General features: G+C 39.6%; 4 protein-coding genes across 4 annotated transcripts in view; 2 read left to right on the forward strand and 2 right to left on the reverse strand.

Annotated features, from left to right (window-relative positions):
* The window catches only part of grk5l (G protein-coupled receptor kinase 5 like), a 29,707-nt gene extending 20,323 nt beyond the window's left edge, over positions 1 to 9,384 (reverse strand). The window contains exon 1 of the mRNA XM_042488043.1: positions 8,908 to 9,384. Within this exon, the coding sequence (XP_042343977.1) occupies positions 8,908 to 8,959 (52 nt within the window). The 5' untranslated portion in view covers positions 8,960 to 9,384. The remainder of the gene's footprint in view (positions 1 to 8,907) is intronic.
* Positions 9,385 to 12,661: 3,277 nt separating this feature from the next.
* On the reverse strand, positions 12,662 to 15,637 carry lsm1 (LSM1, U6 small nuclear RNA associated). The gene is made up of 4 exons (XM_042487739.1): positions 15,465 to 15,637; positions 15,242 to 15,310; positions 15,002 to 15,117; positions 12,662 to 13,225 (listed from the first exon to the last, which is right to left on the reverse strand). The coding sequence occupies exons 1-4, from the start codon at positions 15,508 to 15,510 to the stop codon at positions 13,055 to 13,057; spliced, it is 402 nt and encodes a 133-aa protein (XP_042343673.1). The 5' UTR covers positions 15,511 to 15,637; the 3' UTR covers positions 12,662 to 13,054.
* A 1,206-nt stretch (positions 15,638 to 16,843) lies between these two features.
* On the forward strand, positions 16,844 to 24,116 carry bag4 (BCL2 associated athanogene 4). The gene is given in 6 exon segments (XM_042487737.1): positions 16,844 to 17,048; positions 17,050 to 17,091; positions 18,187 to 18,306; positions 18,506 to 18,736; positions 19,511 to 19,780; positions 22,070 to 24,116. Coding segments are annotated over 6 exon segments (1,221 nt in total). The 5' UTR covers positions 16,844 to 17,009; the 3' UTR covers positions 22,589 to 24,116.
* A 100-nt stretch (positions 24,117 to 24,216) lies between these two features.
* On the forward strand, positions 24,217 to 26,623 carry LOC121944067 (dual specificity protein phosphatase 26-like). The gene is made up of 3 exons (XM_042487738.1): positions 24,217 to 24,900; positions 25,966 to 26,177; positions 26,262 to 26,623. Exons 1-3 carry the CDS (start codon positions 24,722 to 24,724, stop codon positions 26,453 to 26,455), a joined length of 585 nt encoding a protein of 194 aa, XP_042343672.1. The 5' UTR covers positions 24,217 to 24,721; the 3' UTR covers positions 26,456 to 26,623.
* The last annotated feature ends 322 nt before the right edge of the window (positions 26,624 to 26,945 follow it).

Genomic DNA, 26,945 nt, shown 5'->3' on the forward strand with positions numbered 1-26,945 from the left:
AGGTCATATGCTTTCCATAAATAACCTATGGTGGCCCATGTGGGGAAATAGTCTCAAACATGCATTACTATTTTCTTCTCCTACAAAGGACAAACGAAGGTGAAAGGATTCCTTAGCTTTTATTTAACTTTATACCTTCTAATTTTTAGCTTTTTGGTCAGTTTAAGTCCCTCTCCAGACACATTTTTAGGTATAATACTTATTATTAGTATTTTGTTTAACATGATTTTCTTGCATACAATTTTTCAAAAAAGGGGGCTGAAAGAAGATCTACTCTTTTCTTCATTGAGAAATTTCCTTGCAATAAGTTTTGCTTTTGCTTTCCGTTTTCTCCAGCACTGCTCATGCTGCTGGGTTGACAGGTGAGAGAACAGTGCACTTTAGGTTGGCTAACATAAGAATTTGAGGAAATATTGGAGAGATTTAGCCATATATATTTGAGCTTCATTCAGGATCGGGAGTCTGCTGTGCAACCAAATCAGCGACAAGCAGACGTATCAGAATGGTAAATGTAGGTAAACTGAAAACACTACCATGTTTGTTGTCAAAACTCTCACTATGCTAACACTAACTCTGCTCTCTGCACTGACAAGAGTAAGGCTCAGACATCGCCCCCTTTAGTAGAGGAATGTGAAAACACCGCTTTAACAAACTTTGCACTGATGCAAGTCAGTATAGTGAAGTCATCTAAAGACATTTGAAAGGACAAAACATAAGAAAAAACACATTTTTGAGGAAAGACGGACTTTAAATTATATGACCTTTTGTAATTTAAGCTCTATAAAGTCTGACCATGTTGTGTGTGACTGTGCATATGTTGAAAAAGTGCACAGTTTAGCACTTAGCTTTTGATACAGCAATTAGAGACATTAGGAAGGAAGCTTCATACGACTATTGATTATTTCACGAAAAATGCACATCAAATATTCATTGGATTTTCCATTAAAGAGATGTGGCAGCAATGCAGAGCACAGGAAGCACACCGCAAGCCATATATGTATTGAGACACGATAAAATGCTGCATAAGTAATCAGCTGTATGTCTGACACGGGGAAAAAAGATATAAATCTGGCTGCTCAGTACACTGCTGGAGTACTTTAGTGGCGAGCTGTTGAAATTCACATTTTTTTCTGCATCCACTTTCCCTTAGCCCACCTTGTCTACTTCTACTTCAGATAATTATCTCCTATATTTCCCAGAATTCCACTCAACAACTTGTTGCATCCAGCTGAGTTATGTATACTGTATGTGTGGGTAGAGGCAGCAATAACAATAGAGATAGTAAGAGCCAGAGAGCTGAATTTTTCCACTCAAGAAAAAATGAGTCACACTCCTACTCAAAACACAGCGAGCCTTTTGGCCTGTTGTCGATGGAGAAATGGGTATCTCTGCTTCTTCTTTGGTTTATTTCTCCATGTTTTACTGCTGGTAGAAGATGGGGGGCCAAGAAAAAAAAACCCTGCAATTTACACAAGAATCATTTCCATTTCAACTGAAACTGTGCTGAAAATATCTTGGTGTGAAATAATTACTGTGTACAGTTATCTGCATGATTAACAAACAACATTAGTCCAAAAATATTCTTTCCTTTGCCATCATTTAATTGGTGGAATACCTGTATGTAGAAGAATTTGAAAGGTAACCACGACAATACAAAAAGTAGAAACACCTTCCCTCTTGAATTTTCCATCTAAAAACTATGCTTATTCATATGTTGTAGAAATGTGTCCCAAAACACTTACTAAGCATGCTAACATTCCCACAATGACAATGCTAACATGTCAGCGTTTAGCATCTTCTATAGTTAGCATGCTTCTATTGTTGGCATGCTGACATTTTCACACTACTTTCAATAAAAGTGGATGAACTGAAAATGAAAACAGCTTCTGCTTACATTAAACTTGTGTGCAAACTATTTCGGCAGAGAAGCAGTCATATGGAAGCCTGTATTTATAAAGGCTATGTTATGAAGTTTGAGAATGAGGTGCAGATGGCTTTCTAATAGGCTTACTAAAAATATAATAAAACAATAAGTCTACTGTCATATTAGCAACTTTGTGAGGCTGTAGGCCCTTGGTACGGCAATGATTTCAATTAATGCTAACACAAACTGTTCACAAACTTACATATCTAGCATGCTAACGTTTAGCAGATAGGCCCATAATGCTTACCACCTTAGTTTGGCATTCTGACATTTGATAATTAGAAAAATGCATAGCTGAAGTTGATGGGAGTGGTGTTATTTTTTCAAGCATTTGGTCATAAACCAAAGACAAATTAAAATGTTGAGTTAGTGATGGCGCTAGATCGAAATTCAAACGGCCACCTTGTCTGAATCAAATTTTTATGGCAATGCATCAAATAGCTGCTGAAAATTTTCACGCTAAACCATAAATGTAAACCTGCCTATGGTGCTAGACAGTACCAAGTCAGAGGGCTTCATCATATTATAAATGTCTGTACCAAACTGAAATATTTCACACTGGACCAACAAGACGGGCGTCACTTGCATGGCCAACAACTGTTACTTTTGGGTCACTAACTTAATATAACAGTATTCCCAGTAATCAGTAACCCTAACTGCCAGTAAATCTTGTGGAGTCTAATGTTGTAGACTTCTAAAGCATACAAGCCAGGAAGTGTAAACATAAAATAAACACAATTACTGCTTTAAAGTGAATCACCTCAGAGAGAAGAGATAAATATGAGATGTGTAAGACTGGGTCACGAACAGGCCTGCAGCTATTTGCAACAGACTTTATTCATAGGTTTTCTTTTGCTTGTTTCCCGCCAGAGGAGCCCAGTGAGTAAACGACAGTCTGGCTCCCCCCTCGTGTATTTTACTCTCCCCTCCATTAAAGCTTCCTACCCAATAAAAGTCGACGGCATAATGTCATGGCTCCGTCTTTTCAGAGGGCAGTCCAGGCAAGTGTTTTTGTTTTCTGTGGAAGTGGAAGACAAAGTTTGTGCATGTAAGTCTCCTTTACATGAATCATGCTAACATTACCGTAAGCCGACAGGTAGAGGATCCGTTAGGACAACAAAGACTCGTGTTATGGGTTTACAGTCATGGTTTCACATTCAAACAGGCTACTCAGCTTACTTCGCTAGAATTTTGTCGGTCCTAACAAAAGCAGCTTCCCTGGCTTGCTGAGACTTGCTGCGGCATCACATGATAAAACAACACCATCCCAACTCCCACCCACCCCCAACCCCCTGCAGCAGGAGCTCGAACACACTGTGCGTGTGCAGAGCCCACACAAATCGCTTGTACAGACAAATACCTCATTCCTGTTATCTCATGTTATCTTGTATCTTGCACAGCTTCTTGTAGTTACTCATCAGCTGGCTCTTGATGTTTGTATTATTCAAGACATCGTATTGAGAGTCCAACGGGGCCACAAAAAAACATGACATAATTGGTTTCACACACAAATGATTCCCATCAGGGCTTGTTGCTGCCTGAATCTGGGACTCTGACAATCCTGTTGCACATTGTAGGATCCCTAATGACTGGATACCACCATATTTAGGTATTTCTCATGCAAATGGTGCTCTATGGATTCTCTCATTTGTATTTAGCACACAAATGAGTCTAATGTTTAATAAGAGTCACATAATTCTGGACCGATATCAGATAACTGCAAGGTACTACCACTTTATATATATATATATATATATATATATATATATATATATATATATATATATATATAAGAGAGAGAGAGAGAGAGAGAGAGAGAGATAGATAGATAGCCAATAGACCTATTAAATGGCTACTACTGCCTGGAACATTTAAATATACAAGAGCAAAATTAAATCAGTTTACAGTTAACAAAATAGAAAATCAGTTGCAAACTGCAAAGCTTTGGCTTTTTTCCCACCTTTTTTTGCATTTCACTTTATAAATTACATTTATTTAGCCGATGCCATTTCCAAAGCAACTTACGATAAGTGAAGTCATCTACATGGATACAACCCAAAACTTGCAAGAATCTTGCATTACTTGAAAAATGATGGAAACGATTAAACACTTATCAAAATAGTTGCCAGTTAGCTCACTTTTGATTGAATTATTAATCAACTGACTGCAGCTCTGAATTGTTATTTAATTCTAATCTTAAGCACACAAACAGAAAAAAGTGGACCCTGCCTATAGTGATCACAGTTACAGTGAGTCATCTATTTTCAATTTTGATTCTGGTTCATACATGACAACATATTTTTTTAAAAAAACAGTTAAAAGTATCATAATTCTATTTTTTTTAAGTGTGGGATTTAGTGAAAAGAAGCAGTGAGGTTGCAGATTGCCACTAACTGAAACTTCTCAAATGTAACAGGCATGTAGCAGAACTACAGTGCCCAACACCAATGCCCCATCTAGAGCCAGCGCTCTTTTTGTCCATTCTGGGCTACTGTAGAAACAACATGGTGGACTCCGTGGAGGAGGAGCAACTCCGTATGTAGATAAAAGCTGCTCATTCTAAGGTAACAAAAATGCAATGGTTCTTATTTTCACTGATTAGAAACTAATGAAAAAATAGTTAGGAATTTTACATTACACTTTTTCCAAAATATGCCCCTAAATCCTACACACTGGACGTCTAACTTCCATGATATTTTGCCTGGAAAAAGAGTCATTTTCTCTACATGAAAAACATAGTCTCCTCAAAGCATGTGACTGGCACAAATGAGCCAAGAATGAGGCAGTGAAACTTGGTTTTCCTCAGGCTACCTTTTGTCTACTAAAACAATGAGAAAAAGTCATGGAAGCTAGTGTTGAGGCCACAAAATGAATGTGAACGAGGAAAGCACCTCTGATTGAAGTCGTCCTTGTGAAGTGGATTGATATTGCCGCTCATACAATGCCCACCACTACTTTATATTCACGTTATAAATACACAAAATGTCTATTAGATGTTTATCTGGTTGATAAATAAAGAAAAATGAAAAAAAAAAGTTATAATAATCATCTTATGGTGATCAATTTGACCTGGACACATTTGATCACTGAAAGAGGGTATCACTGGTTGTACAGGATCACAGATCAACCAAAATCATTCTCTCTACAAGTGTGGCTCTCAATCTGATGACATTATCTAAATCTTCTGTTTAAGAAAAGTGACTAAGAAGAGAACTAAAAGGCAAAAGAAAAGGGAGGAGAGAACCGCTGACAAGTTTCCATCATCATAATGTCTCACCTTAGTTACCTGGAAATAAACTTAATCCCTCCCTGCTCAGGTCATTTTACCACGGAGATATCCACTAACGTACTACTGGCTGTACTGTATGAAGCACTTCCCTGTACTGAATTTTACACCAAATGTGACAGAAGTGATCTTCACTTGCGCAACCACAGCCTCCCAAAAAACACGACAGCCTGAATGCGAAAGCCAGCAGGCATCAGAGTGGAATTCAGTCCAGTAGCCCAAACTAAATTCCCGGGCTCTGCTACAGCAATTCAAGAAAGGCATCTGGATGCAGCAATGCAGTTTTTCCCCCTTACTCTCATTCACTTCGACAGCCGATGACGTTCGCTCGCTTGGCTTGGAATCTGCGACCGTTGCCAGCAAGAGTTGTGAATGGGGAGGCAGGAACACACACACACACACACACACACACACACACACACACACACACACACACACACAATAAGCGCAGGGTCTACTGCGCTGATGTTGCGCTCGTCAGAGCAGCTGGGTTCAGGTTACACTGAAACAAAGGAATTCACCCCCACACCCCTCATCTGCTAACACACACACATAAATCCACAATGTACCCTGGTATTAAACCTGCTCACGTTAAAAAGGCAGATCCAAACAGATCTCACTGACACAAACAACTTTGCAGAACTTCTTTTCGATCTGCCGTGACCCCCAGTTTCCTCATCTGACACAGATCATCAGTGACAGCAGAGCTTTTAACATCAGCGGCACGTCCCGCTGCTCTGACATGGTTAACAGCGCTGTAGCCGTCAGATGATACTCGGATGACCGCGCAGGAGATCGGGGTGTTTCATTTCACTGCATACTCATCATCCATAAAGCATCTTCCGCAGAGACCGGAGAGCAGCTCCACAGGAAGATGGAGCTCGGATGGCAGTAGCCCACTCAGTTTGTTATGTAACGATCAATTTGATTAAATAGCTTATGGGCTGCATCTAACTGATAGTGTATAATACCATTTGGCTTTATGTAAGAGAGTGGTCACTTAACGAGATGGTTCAATATGATCTGAGCCGCTGCTGTTTTTCACTCTGGAAAAGCCATGAGTTATATTTTCCACTGTGCGATTAACACGAAACAGCATATTGATCGTAAATCCTCTTTGATCCATACGTTTTAACCGTTTTAATCTCCCATCTCTAATCAATGAGTGGTGTTCACAAGGTCTTGGTGGCACGGTCAGACCTGTCTGACACAGAGGAACCAAAGAGCAATGCAAGGTTGGCACAGGGCCTGTGTTGCAGCTCCTCGCCTGGGGATATCAATCGTTTTTTTTTTTCTACGGTTCGCTGCCACTCGCACTGTTTTACGGATTTGTGAAGTGTGAGTTCGCTGGCACCAGATTGCAGTGGAAACTGGGCCTTTCCTGTTGTGCGTCCCTGCGAGCGTTTAGACAGAGGATGCATGCCTCTCTCGTGTCAGCTCTGGCTTGAGACGCACTCGCATAAACAAACAGGAATAAACACTTTTCATTCGCTGCATTCACATCCTCTCACTGGTGCTGGTATGTGACCCAAAGTGAGCCGCTGTGTGTACTGTCCTCTGCCATACATGTGAGCGACAAGCAGGAGGGTTACCAGCAGCAGCACGCAGGGATCACTTTGGCACCGGGCCCTGTAAGATGAAACCTCTAATGATTCACACAGTTAAAGGACACTCACAACAACCTGTGACACGCTTCAGTGTGTGTGCTCAACAAATTTGAACTGCTGATCTACTCTCACGCGGCTGCATTTGTAGGGCCACTGATCAAGAAGCGGAGAAAGTCGTGCTTCGGCTATTAACTCAAAGAACCGTCTCAATCCTTAATGTGAAATTGTAAAAGGCCCTTTCTCTCCCACACACAGGCAGGGACTGGATGAGCACCAATGGAGCAGCTGGGACAAGCGGAGATCTGTCATGGGTCATTAACTGCTCTTATTAATTCATGAGGCTTAATTCACCCAGCCCAGTCGTGCTCTGCTGCCCCCATAAAACAAAACGTCCAGATTGACCCGCAGGGGAGCGCATCCTTCGTTAAGGATTTTGACAGCGTGTCAGCTTCCTGTTTCACTTTATTACTCTATCAATTCCCATGAAACTCTCCCTCTCCCTTTTCCTGCTCCTAAGTGTGTCATCATGTGAGATAAATGGAAGGAGCTGCCAGAGGCTGCACAGTCCTCTCCTGCGTCACCCCGCAACTCCACAGAGACTGTTACCACAAGAAACCACGCGCAACCAAACTTGTGTGTGCACTTTTCAGAGAGCTACTTAGAATTTAGGGTGATTATTTATTCTGCGAAGACATGGCACACACTCAAAGGTCCAAGGAAGTGTGATTCTGGTGCATTTTTTAAACCAACTTGTCCCCAAAACAGAGCTCTAGAAAAAGGGTTTGCTCACACGGGCTTATTCATTTTAATGTTTTGGTACTTTAATTGTGTTGGCATTTTATACTTGCTATTGTACTGTTTACTTTAGGAGGAACAATTTCTTTCATGAAGTATGGAAGCTTTATTTTACTTTTGTGTGGTGTCATTCTGATTGGTGGGTCTATTTATCATTTAAACTCAAACTTAAACAGGAATGTAAGACACTACAATGTTAGTCATTAAAGTATATATGGGTAGAGGAGACATATATTTTAAATTAAAGCTATGCTGACATGTGTCCCTGCAGCAGCACCCACATTTCATGCCACTCCTGCATAAGTCAGTGCCCCACTTGGGCCACCCCGAAGACAAAAAAGTCTAGACATGCCACTGGAAGTACAGTGAATTTCTGGCGCAAAGCTCTTCTTTTTTAAGTGCCATTTGTGTTTACTTTTGCAATATCTATTATTTCTTTATGCTCTAAACCAACATGCCATTTACATTTTGTGGATAACAAAACATGAATACATGGTAATTTACAATTTATGGCTATTGATAATTAAAATAAAAGAAATTTGGATCAGTTTGGAACCACTGCTTTTGAAGACTTTTAGAGAAACAATCATGGCGTCAGACTGTGTGATGTTTACCTGCAGGCCTTCCTCCTGCCCTCAGCACGACCCTGACCTTATGCCTACAAAAAGAGCTATTAATTACTTTCATATTCCACACCATATAGACGGGCTACATCTGGCCTTCTCAGAGCGTTTCTACAGTGATAACCAGTCTCTCTCTCTCTCTGTGCAGGCCCCATACAAAGACTTCAACATCAGTCACGCCATCAGATCACCGTTCAAATGTCAGCCAGCCTACACTCATTTATTCACTCTATGTAAAGAGTTATCCCCTGCCTCAGTGTGTGCCTCAGCATGTATAATGTTGCGAAAGAGCGCATTCATTTGCACAGACAGCGAAAGCGGATGTGGGAGGTAACCCCCCCCCCTACATAGCCTATGTGGGAAAACGCATATGATCTGTCAAAATCAGCGAGGATACAATAATCCACGAGATTGATTTAAAGTCAGAATTGATCACCGGACGTGTCATTTTAAATGACATGTGCTCAGCTAGTGTGTATTGTTGCATAAGAGTTTTTTTCTGTTGCATCTGTAGGATTTACCTGCTGTACTGAGCCGTACAGTCCGCAGGCTACCTACTGCCGTCACCATCACCAGTATTCCCACCTTTCCTGCATACTGAGCCCACAAATGTGACACAGCCAGGCCTGTACTTACTGTTTGCACTCAGCTCCTTTTTATGTGTCAACTTACCCTCTCTCGCTTTTAGCAGTACAGTGTTGGCTACTATGTTCTCCAGCTCCATCAAAAAAAAAAAAAAAAAAAAATCCTAAATGCAGAGGGTTTCGGTTCGCAAGCTTCTGCAGCGAAAACAACGTCTTTCGCCTTGCGTGGATTTTCTTCACTCCTCGTCGGTATCCAAGCAAATTTCACTCATATCAAAGTCGTAATGGATAAAACAGGATGTGATAGATTTGCTTGCAATGTAAGCTGGGCATGGTTTTTGTTGTGGGCTGGAAGTGCGGCGCTGCATTTCTACTCCAATCCCCCCAAAACCATTCCATGCGTAATGTGGCTGCGAAATCTCTCCGATGCAGAAAATGTTCACGTTGTAGGCGCCGATCTATGCGAACCGGGTCATTTACAGCGGATTCTTTACAGCGGTACACCAGGACACTGCCAGCTTTACATTACAACAGCAGGGGTTGGTTGAGCGCACCAGAGAGGACATCAGCGCGCCCCCCTCCTCTGTTGGTGCGTAATCAAAAAGGGCTGGGCCTTTCTGTCACTTCTGCGTCAAGCAAAGGGAGGGAAACAACCACACCGGATGTGGAGCTTATTTGTCAGGAAATAAAAGCATACTAGCTTAATTTCTTTCCACTGGCAATACTCCGTGGTGCATTATAGCCAGAAACAGAAGCTGAAGGATGCAAATGAATTAATAAAAAATGTACATAGCCACAGCTGGTGAATACTGGTAAAGTGACTAACTTTCTGAAAATGCACCATCTGCATCATTTTTTAAAAATCCAAATGTTTTAACCCTTCATATGATACTATTTTAAGTAGCTTAAGCGCTCTACTTTACCATACAGATAACAAAAGAAAAAAGATGAAACACAGAATGGATAACTCTTCCTCAAACTAAAAACAACAACAACAAAAAAACCCCACAAATACCACCTCAAAACCAGATTTTTCCAGGTGTGACTGGCAACACAGACAATTTTTATTCAAATGTGGGCCTATTGAATAAAATACACAATAGTGGGCTAACATAAGCCCAAAATATGATAATACAAATCATTTCTTAAAAGAAGGGGTGTAGGTATAGCACATTCACCCACTTCCCACCCCTTTACACTATTTTTATTTTTATTTTTTATGCCTCCGTGCCAGCAATACCTGTGGTCAGAGGAAATTTGTTTTGGCTGTCAGTCCATCCTTTTCTTATGAATGTGATTACTCAAGACTGCCATTAATGAATCTTCAAATTTGGCACAAATATCCACATTATCAACAATGGACTGATAAGAATTTGGTGGTCAAAGGTCAAGGTCACTGTGACCATGCATCTGTCTCATTCACATGAACACAATATCTCAAGAGCACCTTGATGGAATGTCTTCAAATTTTGTCAACGCCCACTTGGACTCAACAATGAACTGATTAGATTTTGTTCGTCAAAGGTCACTGTGACCTCAAAAAATATGTTTTTGGCCATAACTCAAGAATTCATGCACTAATTATGACAATATTTCACATTTGTCTAATAGAATAAGCCAGCTAACTAAATTTATGAAGGACATAAAAACAGAAGTCAGCTCTCTTTGAAATGATGTGATTAGCAGACTGACAATATGTTATTGGCAAACTGGGACAGTGTCAAAACTACACTTAAAAAACAAACAAATAAGACAAATATGACTGGGATTTTTAAAAATTTGATTCCATAATGAACTATGTAACAATTACAAACTATCCTTCTTTCCTTTATATATATATATATATATATTAGTGTGTATGGTGAGATCAGTGTTGATTTTTAGCTGTGGAAGTTTATACATGTGAACATCAAAATTATTACATTTAACTATCTCACTTTAGTCGCAGTCACCCTAAATAGCAAAATTCATAATTTTAGACATATGTAAATCAGCTGTAGTGCACCTACCCAGGTGTCAGAGTTATCTGATTAGACCTCCTCTCAGGCTGTGTGGATGTGTACAAACCCTCACTCTCAACAACTCACCTGTATCATTTGAGGACATCAGCCAACCTCAGCTGAGGTCTAATCAGGCATATAAGTGAGTTTTTGTCACACATTTTATCGCTGGACATAAATGCATGTCTGCCAAAAAAAGCTTGTTGTAAAGCTACATGCATGCTTGTTCGCTTCAACTGCACATATTGCAATGACACTGTGGTAAAGAATGTAAAGGGGGGGAAATGGTAAAGTCGCCCTCTGGTGGTAGAATTTCTACATAATGAACTACATGATATCCTTGTATGAATAATGTTCTGGATGCATTACCTAGGCAACAACTGTCAAGATTTGCCATATATACATATATATTCAACTGAAACACAAAAACTTGTGCTCTATATATAAAAAAACATGTATATTTATATAGAATGAAAGAAATGTGATAATATGACAACTATATGTTAGCCATGAGGGCTCCTAGCTAAACCCACAACATCACACCATTTATCATAGCTAGAGACTATGAAGTGTGGTTATTTATGGTTGAGGGAGGGTCATGCATTTTCCTCCAATCAGTCAGGGAGGCTCAAGGAAAAAGATCTTCTAGCTCCAGGGAGGGACATGGTATAAATAAAGTACAGCCCCTAAGATCATGTCTTCATTGTTGGTGGCACACAAAGCAGTATGCAAACTGTGAGATTCCCAAAGTTCCCATGTGCAACCTATGACAGTAGGAATATGGCAAATATTGTAAATATGGCTATTGTCTATTAGAGGTGGTGGCCACTTAGAAGCAGCATATGTACCTGATGGAACCACTGCTTTGCCTATTATACTGCGTGAAAATGTCAATGAATAAAAATTGTGAAATTAATAAAAATATCTTGAACAGTAAGGACAGTTTACATGAAAGTGTTGTGACACATCTTATTTCCTATTTAAACACTAAACATCAGCCTGTGGCACAGAGAGTAAGGGCACCTCTATGTGTAGCATGCTTACTCACTGTTCCACTTTTATGTCTTTATTCATGTTATTCTATGTTATTAAATTATTGTAATGACATTATGTGTACACATAATTGTCTTATAAATTTCACTCTGTAATTAATTTTATGGACTAGGCTAAGGAACTTTTATTTTGAAGTTTTCCGGAATTCATACTGTTGTAACTAAACAAAACTTGACATCTTTCTGGAAAGGGTTTTTTTTTTTGTCTGCATGCAGGCTGCTTTACAGAGGGGAAAAAAAATATCCAAAAACTCAACATACATTGAATCTCGGCGGAAGGCTGAGTCACGTGGTGCCATGTCAACTCATTTAAGGGTTCACAGAAAAAACCACCAAGCTGCCTGCTGTTTCCTCCAGTGTAAAAGGCGCACTGAAGCGGTCACAGGCTGCCTGTTTGAAATGAACTCATCGTATCCGTCAAAACGATTGTCACTGACTGATGAAGGCAGATAGGATCGATTCTCCGGGCGCGCTCTTATCTTTATAAACAGGACACTGTCTGGTGCATTGACCAGTGATTAGTCTACATCGAGTTACTCAAATTAATAATGCCCTTTCCTCTCTGATAGGCATAACAAATGCACTCGCCTCACGTTTTATGTCACATTGCAGAGTGCAACGTGGTGTGCATGTTGGGATTTTGGCGCCCTCACACAGGAAGGATGCTATGGGGCCAAATTCCCTCAAATATTGCAGCCTTAATAATGCATTCAATACAACAAAGAAAGTGCAGCATGGGCAACATGGTCAGGTGGTTTGATGACATGAATTCGTCCAAGCACGTCTTTCGTAATGAAAAACTAAACTCTTTAATGGAGCATTGCATGTAGTTGTTTTTTTTGTCAATAGCAGGCCAACAGTATCTCCAAATAAAAAGGCTCAACATGTCACTGACAAAATAGAAAGTGCTGCTGTAAAATAATTGCTAAGTTGCCATCAGAGTGATTTTACATAAACACATGATTCTTTCATTTTGCTGTAAGGATATGCAGATCTGAGTGAAGCCATCACATTTTTTTTCTCCAAATAATTCAAATGAAATTCGTACAGTAAACTACAGTGTACAGGCTCCGCATGGGACAGCCTTGAACCCATTAAAAAAAAGAAGAAAACACTCATGCTCTCTCAAACTTAAAACTTTAAAGTCCGATACAAACTGAGAAAGAGGCTCGTGGAATCAAGGTTAGTATTCGTCTAAGTTATCGGCTTTGGGGATGGAAAGGCCTCGGTCCTTCAGGGCTTGCATTTTGACTTTTTCTGTCTCCTGTTTGGCTTGCTGCTGCAACCGCTGCTCCTCCAGAATCTCTTCGATGGAGACCTGCTGCAGGACTGTGTCACAGGGTTTATCCACATCCTGCAGAGACAGGGACATTTCATCTGTCACAGACTTCTAACACACTCATCACACATTCAGTAAACTGTTCACTCTTAACCAAAACGAGACAAGAACCTTTTCAACATCCAGTATGCGAATATTTTACTGCTGATACTGACAAAAGTGATCATCCAATATCTCACTCTTGGATATAGGCTGAAAAGACACTATTCAACCACAAATCCAGCCTCCATGCACACTCAATCTCAAACCACAGCTCTTTTTTTCCAGCAATTAAAAGGGAAATAAAGGAACAATGACTAATAAATAAATAATGAAATGAAACTGAAATAGCAACTATCAGGCTACCACAAAAGATGTTAACATCTTCTGGAGCACCAAACTTGACAATAGCGTATAGCGATACTTTGTGTCTGTCTATAATCAAAGGATACAGTCTCAGGGTTTGAGTCATGTTTACAGATCCACAGAATCCTATACTGTCACTGCAATGTGCCCGTAATTGGGAGTGTAAGGATACTTCGATTGGAACCAATACATCGAGCGATCCAATATCATCCATGCAGAGTGAAAATACAGATACGTATAATCATCTACATCTTTAATTTGAAATTCCCATGGCACCTCTGTGTCACCATTTCTGTCCAAGCACAGCATCTTTCTAAACATTCAAACAGTGCCAGCCGCCTAGTGCCAGGCAGGTAATAGTAGGCAGCCGAGACAAACAAAATGAGGATATTTACTAATATCATCTTATATCGATCACAGGCCTCTGAATTGTATCGAATGGATATTATATCACAGCAGGCTTTGTGATATCTGCAAATACTGTATCATTGTCCAAAGAATTGATTTAATATCACATTGCAATGACACTTGTGATTTACACCCTTACCTGTGATGTTTTTAATGTGTAACTGCAAAAATTCACAAACATTAGAGATGCAAATATAAAATATTATAGAAGGTTTAATTTACTTAAACGCTTCTTTAATGTTCAGAATAAGAGCATGTTGAAGTGGTACAGCAGGAGTCACATTTTTCTGTAGGTTTCAGATATCTTACAAGTTTTGTTTGTTTGCATCAGAGGCGGCACACACCATCCTATCTTCCATGTGTCGGCACAACTTAGTCTGCAGCCTTGTTTGCAAAACATGTAGTGTTATAATTATTAAGCCTTATTCCGGCCAAAAAAAAAAAGAAAAAAAAAAAGCTTAGTTTACATCATTAGGAAAGCAGCTGAGATGTATTCTCTTTTAGTTAGTTTGTAACTGACTTAACAGCCAGAAAAATATATATATATAAGCATTAGCTTGAGTAAATAATATTTATAAACATTATGTTCTCCTGGCAGGATTAAAAATAAATACTTAGAATAATCCAAAAAAATGTTGAATTCACAATCTCATGTTATTTTAAAGTTGTCTTTAGTCCTGGCCACATGGTTACGTGAACCTCCACTCCAAGACTCATTTCTTTAAATTAAGACTGCCCAAAAAATATCATATTGCAATTATTCAGACAGATATTGTGATTTTAGTACGTAAGTCGCAATTTTAGTGGTGAAAAAAGGTCATTTTGGCATTTCATTTTCACTGAAAAAATTCAGTTAATCTTATGTGTGACATATATCATTTCGAACAATTTAGACAAAATTAATATTGTCAGCTGTAATTAAATAAACACCAGCCACTGTTGTTGAACCCCAGTTTGTACCACTCCAACACACTTTCTCACACACACACACACACACACACACACACACACACACAATATGAATATATTGCCACTTACTATCTCTCCTAGCAGCACCACATTCTCTCCTCTCACAATGAATATTCCTCTGGGGATGTCACCAAATTTTTTCCCCACGTGGATGCGCTCAACTGTCTGATGAAAAACTAAATTTGCTGAGGGGGGGACAAGAGAAACAGATTAGAGAAATGGAATAAATAAATAGCTGGCATGCTCTGGCGTGTGTGTTTGCAGCCTGTGTGAGTAAAAACAAGTGTCAGATGATTAAATGAGTTATACCAAACTGGTCAATGCTTCTGAGGTAACCAATCAGCGTCCTGCCATCTCGGAGCAGCACCAGGTGCTTCTCTGTGGGGAACAGCAAACACAAGCACGTTTAATTACAACATGAAACATTTACAAAAGATCCAGTCTGTGTCGGACACGATGCCACATCTTGAAACCAATTTTATCGGCAGATCATCTCACTCTACGAGGGAGCGGATCCTCCTCTCACACTTACTGTCGATGTCGTCAATGAGGCTCGCCGTGCCTGGTACGTAATTCATCTTGGGCTGCTGTTAATTTGCGTCTGTGTATCTTTATGTAACCTCAAGCCATGAATGTTTCAAAATATGTTTCTTTCAACAGGAGTACAGGAAGCGTCTTTATACACGGCCGGGATAAACTTCCTGTAGACGCTTAACCCTTTCGGCGCTGCAATCAAATTAAATTTATGTTTATTATTATTATTATTTTTTTTTTTTTTTACAGTTTCTGTAAGATTAGATTTTCAAATATATGTACGATTAAAAATGATGTTTTAAAAATGTTGATTAATTTCTTTTTTTAAAAGGATTTTTTTGTGACGTGTTTCCTATGGGCTTATCAACTGACGCACACGCGACAGCAAAGATCGTGTATTTCCTCTCGACAGTTACAGACAGGCAACTACTCGACACGTTTGCTTGTGAGGCCATAACGTTGCCATTAATATCAATTAAATGTGGCCCCCGATAGGGTGCTGGATGGGCCCCCCAACCATTTTGTAATTCACAATAAAAGGGAAAGTGAAGTGATCCACACTGGGAATTGTTTTTTTGTACTTTTAGTATACATGAAGTGCCAGAGTGCACAAAGCAGCATCAAAGCAGAGCTTGTTTGTCAGAAAATGTGCCTGTGGAGGATCCCCAGCACCCCCCAACAGAGGTCCTAGTGAAGCCCATAATGTCCTAAAATCCTAGAAATGTCCTAAAGTCCTTGAAATGTCCTAAAATTCTAGAAATGTCCTACACTCCTAGAAAGTCCTTGAAATGTCATAAACTTAGCGTAGCTATAGAAATGTCCCAAAAAATCCTAGAAATGTCATTAAATCCTACATATACCCTGAGATCGTACAGATGTCCTAAAATCCTAGAAATGTATTTAAGTCCCTTAAGTCCTTAAAATGTCCTAAAATTCTATTTCAAAAATATCCCAAATTCCTAGAATTACGCTAAAATCCTAGAAATGTCCAAGAGTCCATATTATGTCCTCAAATTATAGAAATGTGCCAAATTCCTAAAAGAAATGTCCTAAATTCCCGGAAATGTGCTAAATGTCCTAAATTGCTGGAAACGTGTTTAAATCTCAAAAATGTATTAAAATCCCAGAAACATGTATGGGGCTGCTGCGACTGTCATTTGCAAAAGTGGCCCCCAAAGCAAAGCAAGTTGCATATCCCTGCATGAGAATTTCCGGATAATTTCACAACTTTCTGCATTAAAATGACAGAAGATTTCAGTGTCTCTCCCACCGTGTGTGGCGGAAAAAACGCGGCGGAGTGAGAGCTCTTTACTTTCATCCGTGCTCTTCATTAAAGAGACAGGGCAGGATCGCCGGAGCCTCGGCGTCATTCAATCATTTCCTGATACCAATCAGGCGATCTCTACCTCTGTAGAAAGACGGCAGCGTTGTAGTTAACACTTTGGAGCAACTGGCGGCTCAGATCGGTAACGTGAGGCTCGTTAAAGGCTTGTCTTTTACAATGGCAGAAAACAGGACGGGAGCCGGGGAACGCGCTTAGCTGATGCACCATCATCAAATGCAGTCAAATTTGGCCCTCGATTTACAACTCGGAAAATACTAACAGAAACTGGAATAACACAATGGTAAGTGAGTGGATACAGTTTGGAGAACCGCTCGCGGTTTCTCTGCAGTATTTGGGTGTGTTTAATTCCCTTCAAACGAGCTGAGTTTCTACGGAAAAACATCGTTGCCCAGCTAGCTTGCGTAATGGTAAAGCAGTGTTAATGCTAGTTGGACGGCTAACGGAGCTAGCTGGCATTATGTAATAGTTACCGCTCCGCTGCTAGTTCAGCTGTCGCCCGACTTTGTCACGTTTATCTTGACGTGACAACAATGTTAATAGTGCAGCACTTGTGCCAAAACGTACTCGTGTGATAAATGTCTTCCTGTAAGCACGCAGCGTGGCCTGTTTTCGGTTAGCTGTACAGTATTTTCCTGCTCTGTGCAAAACTGGTTCAGTGAGCAATAAATGAGTCAGTGCCACTGTTTACTCAGTTATTGTACTGTGTTTGTCTGGGCTAGACGGCGATGCTGAAAGCATGTGCAAGTATTCAGACCGTTTGCTTAAAGTACTAATACTACACTGGGAAACAAAAAATTAAAAAAAACTCTTGTTACAAGTAAAAGTCCCGCGCTGAAAATATTACCTAGGTAAAAGAAAGTAAGTATAATCAAGAGTATGTACTTATAGGCACCTTTACCGAACCAAGAAGAAATAATAAATAATTAATTCAAATTCCTTTAAAAACGAATTAGAAAACGTCTGAAATGGTAGCAACAGCTATTTTCTGTCAGTTGTCTAATTTATCGATGGACTAATTGTTTCAGCTGTGCTTGTATTGACTGTTGGATAGTTACATTTCTAACAACACAGAGTTTTATAAACTTTTGCTTTTTTTGCAAAAATCTGAAATTCTGAAGTAACTAATAATTAAAGCTTTCAGATAAATGTAGTTAAGTAAAAATACAGTAGATGCCTCTGAAATGTTGTGGAGTAGTACCTCAAATTTGTACTTAAGAACAGTACTTGAGTAAATGTCCTTAATTATATTCCACCACTGGTTACAGTCTCCTGTTAGCTTGTATCCAGGATAGATTATAACCAGTACTCCTGGTACATGTGGACAGTGATATTCTCTGAAAATAACACTCTCCTATGTGATATTGTGTGTTCACAGGACGCTCCTCAGTATCCAGGCTACCCCTCACACTACTGGTATCCTCAGTCTCATTCCACAGGACACTATGCAAATACCTTTCCCTCGGGATCAGATGTACAGCCACAGTACAATCCACAGGTACAGCTCATGATGCTACATAACCTGGCACTGGCTCAGTAAATCCACTCATTATCTTTAAGTCTCTTAAGTGCTTTAACCTCTCCCTCACATTTTCTACCAGTCAGCGACTATATCCGAACAGTTACATCACTATACATTTACACAAAGGCAATGGCATTCCTTATAGTTAATCTCCCCTCTTGTGGTTTCCATGTAGGTAATGCCTGGAGGGTATCCAAATGGCCATGGCGTCTACAGCCCAGCACAGAGTCAATATTCAACAAGTGGTTTCCACCCGTCCAACCCTTTCTACTGTGCCGACACTCAGAGACCGGCTCCAGGTCCTTATCCTAACCAGGGCTGTCCAGCGGAGCAGAGCAGTGGGCCGTCTGGGCAGCCGCACTCTCAACACCAACATCATCACTATCCCAGTCCACACTGTCAAGGAGTGAGTTCACTTTTACACACACCATGATCAAATGTTGGAAATGGTATTTGCCAAAAGTAACGTAACTATTGGTCACTGTGACTGCTACTCCAACGAAAACTGAAATTTGATGATTGCACTTTTCGCATTTTAACTGAAGATTGTGCTCGCTCTTTGTGTTGTGTGATAGTTGTATTTGTCTGTCTGTATTTATTGTTGTAAAAATTTTTTTTAACTGCCGTCTTGGCCAGGTCACTCTTTTACCTGGTTAAATAAAGGATATATATAGATATATTGTCTCTAAGATATACTATGCAGAGTGATATTACTCATAAAATTAATTTATTTTTATTTTTCTCTGAACAAATATCTCTTCCCACAGTCTTTGGAAAACCTGGAAAAGTTATGGAATTTCACATCCGCATTTTCCAGGTTAAGAAAAATCATGGAATTAGTAAAAAATTATTGAAAGTTTTGAAAAAGTCACAGAATTTCAGTTGTGTTTAACGAAATTGCTGCAGTAACCTTTAGCGGATAACCTTCCACATTATGTAAAATAACAGCAAATGTATTTTCTGTAGCCGTCCATGTAAAATTACTGTTATGTGTGGATGTATGACATTTTCTTTACCATCACGTACATTTATTTATTTTCGTCCCACCTTCCACCTTTATGCATGCCAGCTAGCCGCAATTGTTTTTTAAAAAATGTGTGGGAACCCTGACCCTCACACCCAAAAGAAACTAAGTATTTTTTGGAAATACTGCATACATCTGTCTTGCCTTTCCGTCCAGGGTCCCGGATATCCTCCCGGGGCATATCCTCATTACAGTGAAGGTGGTCATGCAATGCCTTCAACCCCCCCATACCCCACTGGCCAGCCTCTCCACCCAAACCCCCAGGCCGATGGCTGGGCACACTCTAGTGCGTATGCTCCCCCACAGCAGCAATGGCAGCCGGGCCAGCAGCCTCCTCAAAACCACTATGGGAATCCTGTCCGTCCACCGCATCCTCCAGCATGGCCGGGGACTGGAACTGGGGCTCCACCACCTTACCAACCCAAGGTAGGAATCTGCAGTTGCTGTTTTTCAATGTGGTGTTCATGATTCTTGAGTATTGTTAATTAAGTAAGGTAAATGGAAAGAGAAGCTGATGTAACACCAGAATAAACACGCAAAGTATGACAAGCCCAGGAGATGATTCATCCTAAAAGTTAAGAAAACCACACTGATAAGTTAAGATAAAGTAAACTCACACTTGCCTTCATCTGAAATTTATTTGACAAAGAAATTAGGAAACGTCTGACAGATATGAAAAAGAAAAACGTCTACATCATTTTGGGGAATCTGAATGTTCATACAAATGTATAAAAGTTGTAATGATTGTAAACAATAGAAGACATTAAAACCCACAAGAGCTCTTTTCTGTTAAGATATGGACACAGATTAATGTTGCTTAATGAAACCAGATTTGGTTTGTAGTGATATCGCATTTTTAAGGTATACGGTCATATGAAAGTTGACAATTGTCATACTGTGTACATTTGCTTATCTACGTTATTGAAAAGAAAAAAAAAAAAAAACCTGGTGGAGAATCGCACATTTATTTCAGTTAATTTCAAAAGGTACACTTTTCACACATACTTACATTAAAATGGTTTAAAGTCTTAAATATAGTGATAAAACATTTCTTTAAAGGTCGTTCTGACTGATAATAACAATAATCATTCTGTAATACCGTGATACAGTGAAACTGCAATATTTTCCAAGACGAATGTCATATCTCATACTGTAGCAGCCCGACTGCAGAACTGAATCTTTAAAACCAGAATGTCAAGTTTCGCCACAGTAAAGGCACCGATTATTTGAGTGAGCCAAAACAGTTTACTAATGGTGTGCTTATACGAAGGGCTGGGCAATATATAAATATTATATCGATATCGATATATCAGACTGTTCTCGCTGTTCTATCGTTTTTTTTTTAGTCATTATATCCACAATACTGATGATGAAGTATCAAAAAATTTCATTGTACTAATATAAAGGAAAACAAGCCCCCCACCAATCTTAATCCAAGTCATTTCATATTATACCGAGTCCTGATCTGAAACTTTTATCCTGGATGATACAGTTCCCTCTTTGAGTACATTACAATTATTAAAATCATTTTTAGGGGTCGACCGATATTGTTTTTTAGGACTGATACGGATTATTGGTAGTTGATGAGAACAATAACCGATATTTTACTTTACAAAGTAAAAGCTCCTCCCATGCTGACTCTTTCTTTGCACTTTTTAATTAATTAATTTTATCGGCGATCATTAAAAAAAAAAGGCCAGGGCGATAATCTGTCGACCCCTAATTTTGATGTTCATGTTTGACAGTTGAAGAGCTCTGTAATGTACAGCTTTGCAAGAAAGAATACCTGTGTGACAGCTGATGTAAAAAAGAAAAAAAACATTAAAAATATAGGATGAGGCTCTATAAACCTCAATATAGCCAATCATGGTCAGTGAAAAAAAAAAAAAAAATCCCCTGATCCACCCTGATACTGATCTTTGAGATCAGACTGGGCTTCCCAAGTGAATATTCGGTGAAAGCACCACCTTATAATATCATTGCACTATAATTATCAAGGTTTTGTGGTCAAAAATATCATTTTATATTATTGTCTCCATATCCATGTGTGTGTTTTGGCACAGTTGATGTTCACACCTTATGCATACTGTACCAGAGTACACGTGGACTGAACTTGAGACCACCCTCTCAAGTGGATTTGGGCAGAGGTCGACGTATCACACCCAGATACAGTTCAGACTAATCAAGTGAACTGGACTTTGCGGGCATGTGCACTCTGATCTGGGCCGGGGTCCCTGATGTAAAAGTAAAAATAATCAAAGCTAACTGTTATTGATTTTAAGGCTAAATGCTCAAACACTTTTCATTTCAACAAATTTAATTTGGTCGTCATTAGTATTTTCCCTCTTGTTAGTCTCACTGCTGTTTCTGTCCTGAGAGGTGAGTAGCTCAGACCAATCAGGAGAAAACAAAAAGCGGAATTAGAAATTCCTTATTGATACCTTAAGCAGATTTTTTTTCTTGTTTAACTCATGATTGTGAGAAGAAAAATGTCAACTATTGCCAAGGAACAAGACACTAAGGTGTGTATCTAAAGGCAGCTGGATTCAAACAAAGCTCGTGTAGATCAGCAGACAGTTCATGTACTTTATTTCTCACATTTCTGTGCGCAAATACCCTCGATTACAAATTCATCATCGCCCTGCTCTACATATGTAGTTGAGATTTAGGCACATCCAATATATTTACAATCTTTTTTGTTTTATGTTAATGTAGGACCAACAGCACCAACGTGCCCCACAAGTGGGACCTAAACCCAGGCCAGCCCAATCCCTGAATCCCCCCAATGGAAAGCCTGCTGAAATAAGTTCACCTCCCCAAATGTACAACAAAACTGGCAGAGGTGAACCTAATCCTTCCCAAGGTGAGCCCCCACCCGCGGCCCCATCCCAAGCTCCAGCCCCAGCTCCAGCCCCAGCTCCAGCCCCAGCTCCAGCTCCAGCTCCAGCTCCAGCCTCAGGCCCGGCTGGACCTCCTCCCCTGAGCGATAACCCCGGCCTCGCTAAGGTCCAACAGGTCATGGCCCGAGTGCTGCTGCTTCAGGAAGACGTTGACGAGTTTGTCGGTAGAAAGACAGAGAAGAGTTATCTGTATCTGGAGGAACTGCTGACCAAAGAGCTGCTGGAGCTGGACTCTGTGGAGACTCAGGGACAGGAGGCCGTCCGGCAAGCCCGAAAGGAAGCCGTACAGAGGATCCAGGCCATCCTGGACCGGCTGGAGAAGAAAGCCTTCTGAACTGGACTTATTTACTGGTTTGTGGGTCTCTAAGTCTTGCTGTTTTCTCCTTCCAGATCTTCCATGGACACAATGAGGGTCTAGTCTTCTCTCTCTCTCTCTCTGAGCTGTGTTATCATAAGGTTTTTTCCACCACCGTGATATGAAATGCCTGAAAAAAAGCGGCATAGACCCAAGACCAAGACCAAGACCGAGCAAATACTGGTACATGGAATCAACCTTTAAAGCCTAATTATGCTGGTATAAATGATATGATGGTGTAAGAAGTGTAGACTGATGGTTGGACATATCATAAGTGACTTTCAGCCTCAGTGAGTGAACGTACGGGCTACGCGACCTGACACTTGTGCTCAGCTCGTCTTTAATGTTATGCCTTTGCAAGCATAATGCAGGGCACGGGAAGATGAATTTATTCAGTGCCACGTTGCAACTGCTGGTGGTCTCAAACCTGTGATACAGATTATCATCATACACGCTGTCCCTCAGGATTGTGGGTCGGTTTTAGTCTGATCCTACATCTAACATCACGTGCACTTCATCTCACGGTCCGTTTGCATGATGTTGTCCTTAGAGACCATACACTTAGTTGCCCATAGTCACTTCCTTCTCCATGTCTCTGCAGGAAAATAAGCGCAATGCTTTCCCTTTTTTCAGTTGTGCTCCCAGCCCTGCATGCACTGTGATATCAGACAAGCACTTAATACAGTCAGGACATCTCCGAGCTCTTAATTGGGCCTAGAGCGTAGCAGATTAGCAAAACCCCCTAAAGATTGCTGTCCCCATTTATTCCATCTTTTGGATGAAATTTCCTTCTAAGTGCGGACCTAGAATCAGACCTACATATGAATGCCATGTATTTCACTTTAGTAACTGCTGTTATCACAGATACAAAGGACATGAGGAAGTTTAAGAATTACTTGAAAAGATGTTAAAATATGTTCTTTTTATCCCCTTTTGAACACTTGGAATACAAATCTATAACACCAAGCAAGGAAATCGAATTTTCAGTCAAGTGTTCAATCTGTTGCTGTAAAGGATAAAGAAAAGGATGTACTTTAACATGTTTTGTGCTAAAGGACAATGTCGGTCCCAGCACTTGGATCAAGTGTTTAATTTGGACCTTGTTTTTGTTTTCTGTCACATTCCTTGTTATACATATTCAGATATGCACCATAATCCATTTTCATGTGTAGAGAAAGTCCTATATTTTCTCCAATCATAATCGCTGTGTTGATTTAGAAAAAAAGAGTGCCATATTTCAGGAGATGGTTTTATATATTAGAAAAAAAGAAATAAGATAAATAAAAATAAGATCACAAGCTTTGCATGAAAAAAAAAATCACCTTTCATATGTGTTCATTTTCCTGTGCTGTTAAGTTTCTGTTTATAGATGGAGCACAACTGTACAGTTTTAGATGTAATGCATGTTTCCAACACAAGATGGGAATCTTTGCCTGATAAGTTTTGAAATTATTACAAGTGAGAAAATAGCAGAGAAAAATTAAACGTCAGTATATTTTTTAACCTGTGATCAAATGAATTTTATTTTTTCCCCCTCTACATTTTATATTGTGTTCAAAAACAAATGCCGATAACACAGGTAATTTATCTAAGAAATACTTACCACGATATAGAGGGCAGCTAAATTACACTATATTTCATTAATAATAAGAAATAGAAACTCTAAATATGTTTTTGCTGCATGGGTCCACACTGCCTACATCTGCCTGGCAGCATACAGATCTTTAAATAGACTTCTATTTTAATTCAAAAGCATAACACAGGCCCCTGAGGGCTTGAGGCACACAGGCTGGGTTTAATGCCAGGGTCAAATGGCCTGACAAACCTCAGGACACCCTGTGGGGAGTATATCTGAAGCGGAGAAGCCTGAGACTAGAATCACCTGTGCTACTCATTCTGCACAGTTTGACGCAGTGGCTCCAGACAACTTGTTGGGAAATCATTTTTTTCTTTTCTCTTTCTTTCATTGTTATTATTTGTTCACAGCTGTACTCTGGAAGGTTAAAATTTGCAGCCACCTTTTTTTGCACAGTCTACTTTTAAAGGACTAGAAGTTGCATCATAAGTTGGGAAAACTGCTGCATCGCCTCAGAGAATCGTGCAGAAAAAGCTATGTCCTATACATCCAAACTTCCCGCTTCCTGGAATGATAAACCACCACCTCGCAAAGTGGAAATTGACCTGAGTTCACCTGGCTTAGCGGTGTTTGAACTGGAAAGACTCTTGTTTACTGGGAAAGCCATCAACAGCCATGCAGACGAAGTGTGGCCAAGGCTTTACATTGGTGACCAGTGAGTAACTTAACATTTTCTATTCAAAAAACCACCTGACTAGAAAGAAGCATGTCCTTGTAACTGTTTGCTGTGTTTGGTACTGAAGAGTGGACTAAGACCTTTTTACAAATATTGCACAAGTCTAGACTTTGATTCCGTCCACATAAAAGAAAGTGAGACTGAACATAAATCAGATTTAAATGCAGAATGAGTAACTTAAGATCCCTCAAATGCATTCCACATTGGGGACTTGCGTAAACTACCGCTTTGCTATGTAAGAGTTTCCACTAACGTACAGGCATGAAAGCATGTCTCAGGTCTCTTGATGAGGTCAACTGACACGCCTGAAATTGTCTTCTAAATATTAATCACTCTAAAATACATTACCATGAAGAAGCTTTAAGGGCTGAAACTAAACGTACAAATGCAAAAATAATTATATAACTAGATTCTTAACTTAATGAATAAATAATTATATAATTTAATGCTTAAAATATGTCTAATTATATAATAAATGCTTGAATGAATAAACAACTATGTAATTTATTGCTTAATTGTCACCATAAAGAAATTGATCACAAATTAAATATTTTTGTATTTATTTATTTATGTATTAACTTATTGAAATCTTTTCTCATTTGTATATTTATTTATTGCTGTATTTATTAACTTACTAATTTATGTATCCTCTTATAAATTACACACACACACACACATATAACTTAATTATATAAGTTGCAGGGAAATACATCTCTCATCTTCATCAATTCTCATTTAATTTGTGATTTTTTTAAAATTATGCTGACAGTTTAGCAAGAAATGCATACATTTCAATGTATTTATTTATTTTAGGGATTTTATTATATAATAATACATAATGAAACAGTGAATTACATAATCGTTAATGTATTTACTTATGTAAGCATTTGATTATACAGTTATATATTTTTGAATGCCTTTATGTATTTACTCCCAGCCCATAAAGCCCTAACATGCAAATTATCCATCAAAAACACCTGCAACCTGCACATTTGACTGTATAATGTCAGAAACTGCCAGTGAATACAGTGTTGTGTTTTCCAGAGACAGTGCAGAAAACCAAGATGATCTATTTAAGCATCGAGTCACCCACATCCTGAATGCAGCTCACAGTAAACGCAGAGGACAGCCAGACATCTACGAGGCCATGCAGATCACCTACATGGGCATAGAGGCTCGTGACTCCTGTGACTTTGACATGAGCGTCAACTTCCAGGCAGCAGCAGACTTTATCCACAGGGCTCTCAGCAGAGGAGGTCAGAGGAGGGCTATAGAAAATAAATTTAAAGGCTTTCTGTTCAGGAAATGAATGATGCAATGTATGTTTTTCTGATTCTCAGGCAAAGTGTTGGTGCACTGTCACGTAGGAGTGAGCCGCTCTGCTACCCTGGTCCTGGCTTACCTTATGCTGAAGCAGAACCTGACCCTTGTGGAGGCTATTTGTGCTGTAAAAGATAACCGGGGTGTCATCCCAAATCGAGGTTTCCTCAGACAGCTCATCAAACTGGACGGCCAGCTTTTCGGCACACACTGAATGCTGCCTGGTGGCATTATTGATCACACTTCATGGGTCCAGACCATAATGTAAAATACAATAAAGTTAGCACAAGTATGTCACATAATGCTAAAAAGGTGAGATATACCAATTTCGTTGTACTTTTAGTATTACAGATATCGTTTCTCAAGAAGACATCTGATCATTTTTTGGAGCATGTTTTAAATTAATATTGTTCATCTAACCTGTCGTGCTATTTATCAATCTAGAATTTTTTGATGTGAGTTGCTGAGTGTTGGAGATATCGTCCATAGAGATGTCTGCCTTCACTCCAATATGATGAAACTAGATGGCACTTGGCTTGTGGTGCCCAAAGTGGCAAGAAAATTCTTTTGAAAAACATAACAGCAATGTCTCTTTCCAAAAATGATGACCCAATTACTCAAGGTAATCCACAGACCTTGTTGTGAGCAGTTTCATGAAGGAACTATTTTCTTTCTATCAAACTATACCTGCCAACCGTATCGCA

The sequence above is a fragment of the Plectropomus leopardus genome, chromosome 6 (assembly GCF_008729295.1).
Source record: "Plectropomus leopardus isolate mb chromosome 6, YSFRI_Pleo_2.0, whole genome shotgun sequence".
Taxonomy (NCBI): Eukaryota; Metazoa; Chordata; class Actinopteri; order Perciformes; family Serranidae; genus Plectropomus; species Plectropomus leopardus.

Coding starts and splice junctions, on each gene's coding strand:
- lsm1 (XM_042487739.1), bottom strand. CDS start 15,510: ATGAATTACGTACCAGGCACGGCGAGCCTCATTGACGACATCGACA. Junction 15,311..15,464: donor CCTCATTGACGACATCGACA/GTAAGTGTGAGA, acceptor TGTTCCCCACAG/AGAAGCACCTGGTGCTGCTC. Junction 13,226..15,001: donor TGGTGCTGCTAGGAGAGATA/GTAAGTGGCAAT, acceptor CTGTCTCTGCAG/GATGTGGATAAACCCTGTGA.
- LOC121944067 (XM_042487738.1), top strand. CDS start 24,722: ATGTCCTATACATCCAAACTTCCCGCTTCCTGGAATGATAAACCACCA. Junction 24,901..25,965: donor AGGCTTTACATTGGTGACCA/GTGAGTAACTTA, acceptor TGTGTTTTCCAG/AGACAGTGCAGAAAACCAAG. Junction 26,178..26,261: donor CAGGGCTCTCAGCAGAGGAG/GTCAGAGGAGGG, acceptor TCTGATTCTCAG/GCAAAGTGTTGGTGCACTGT.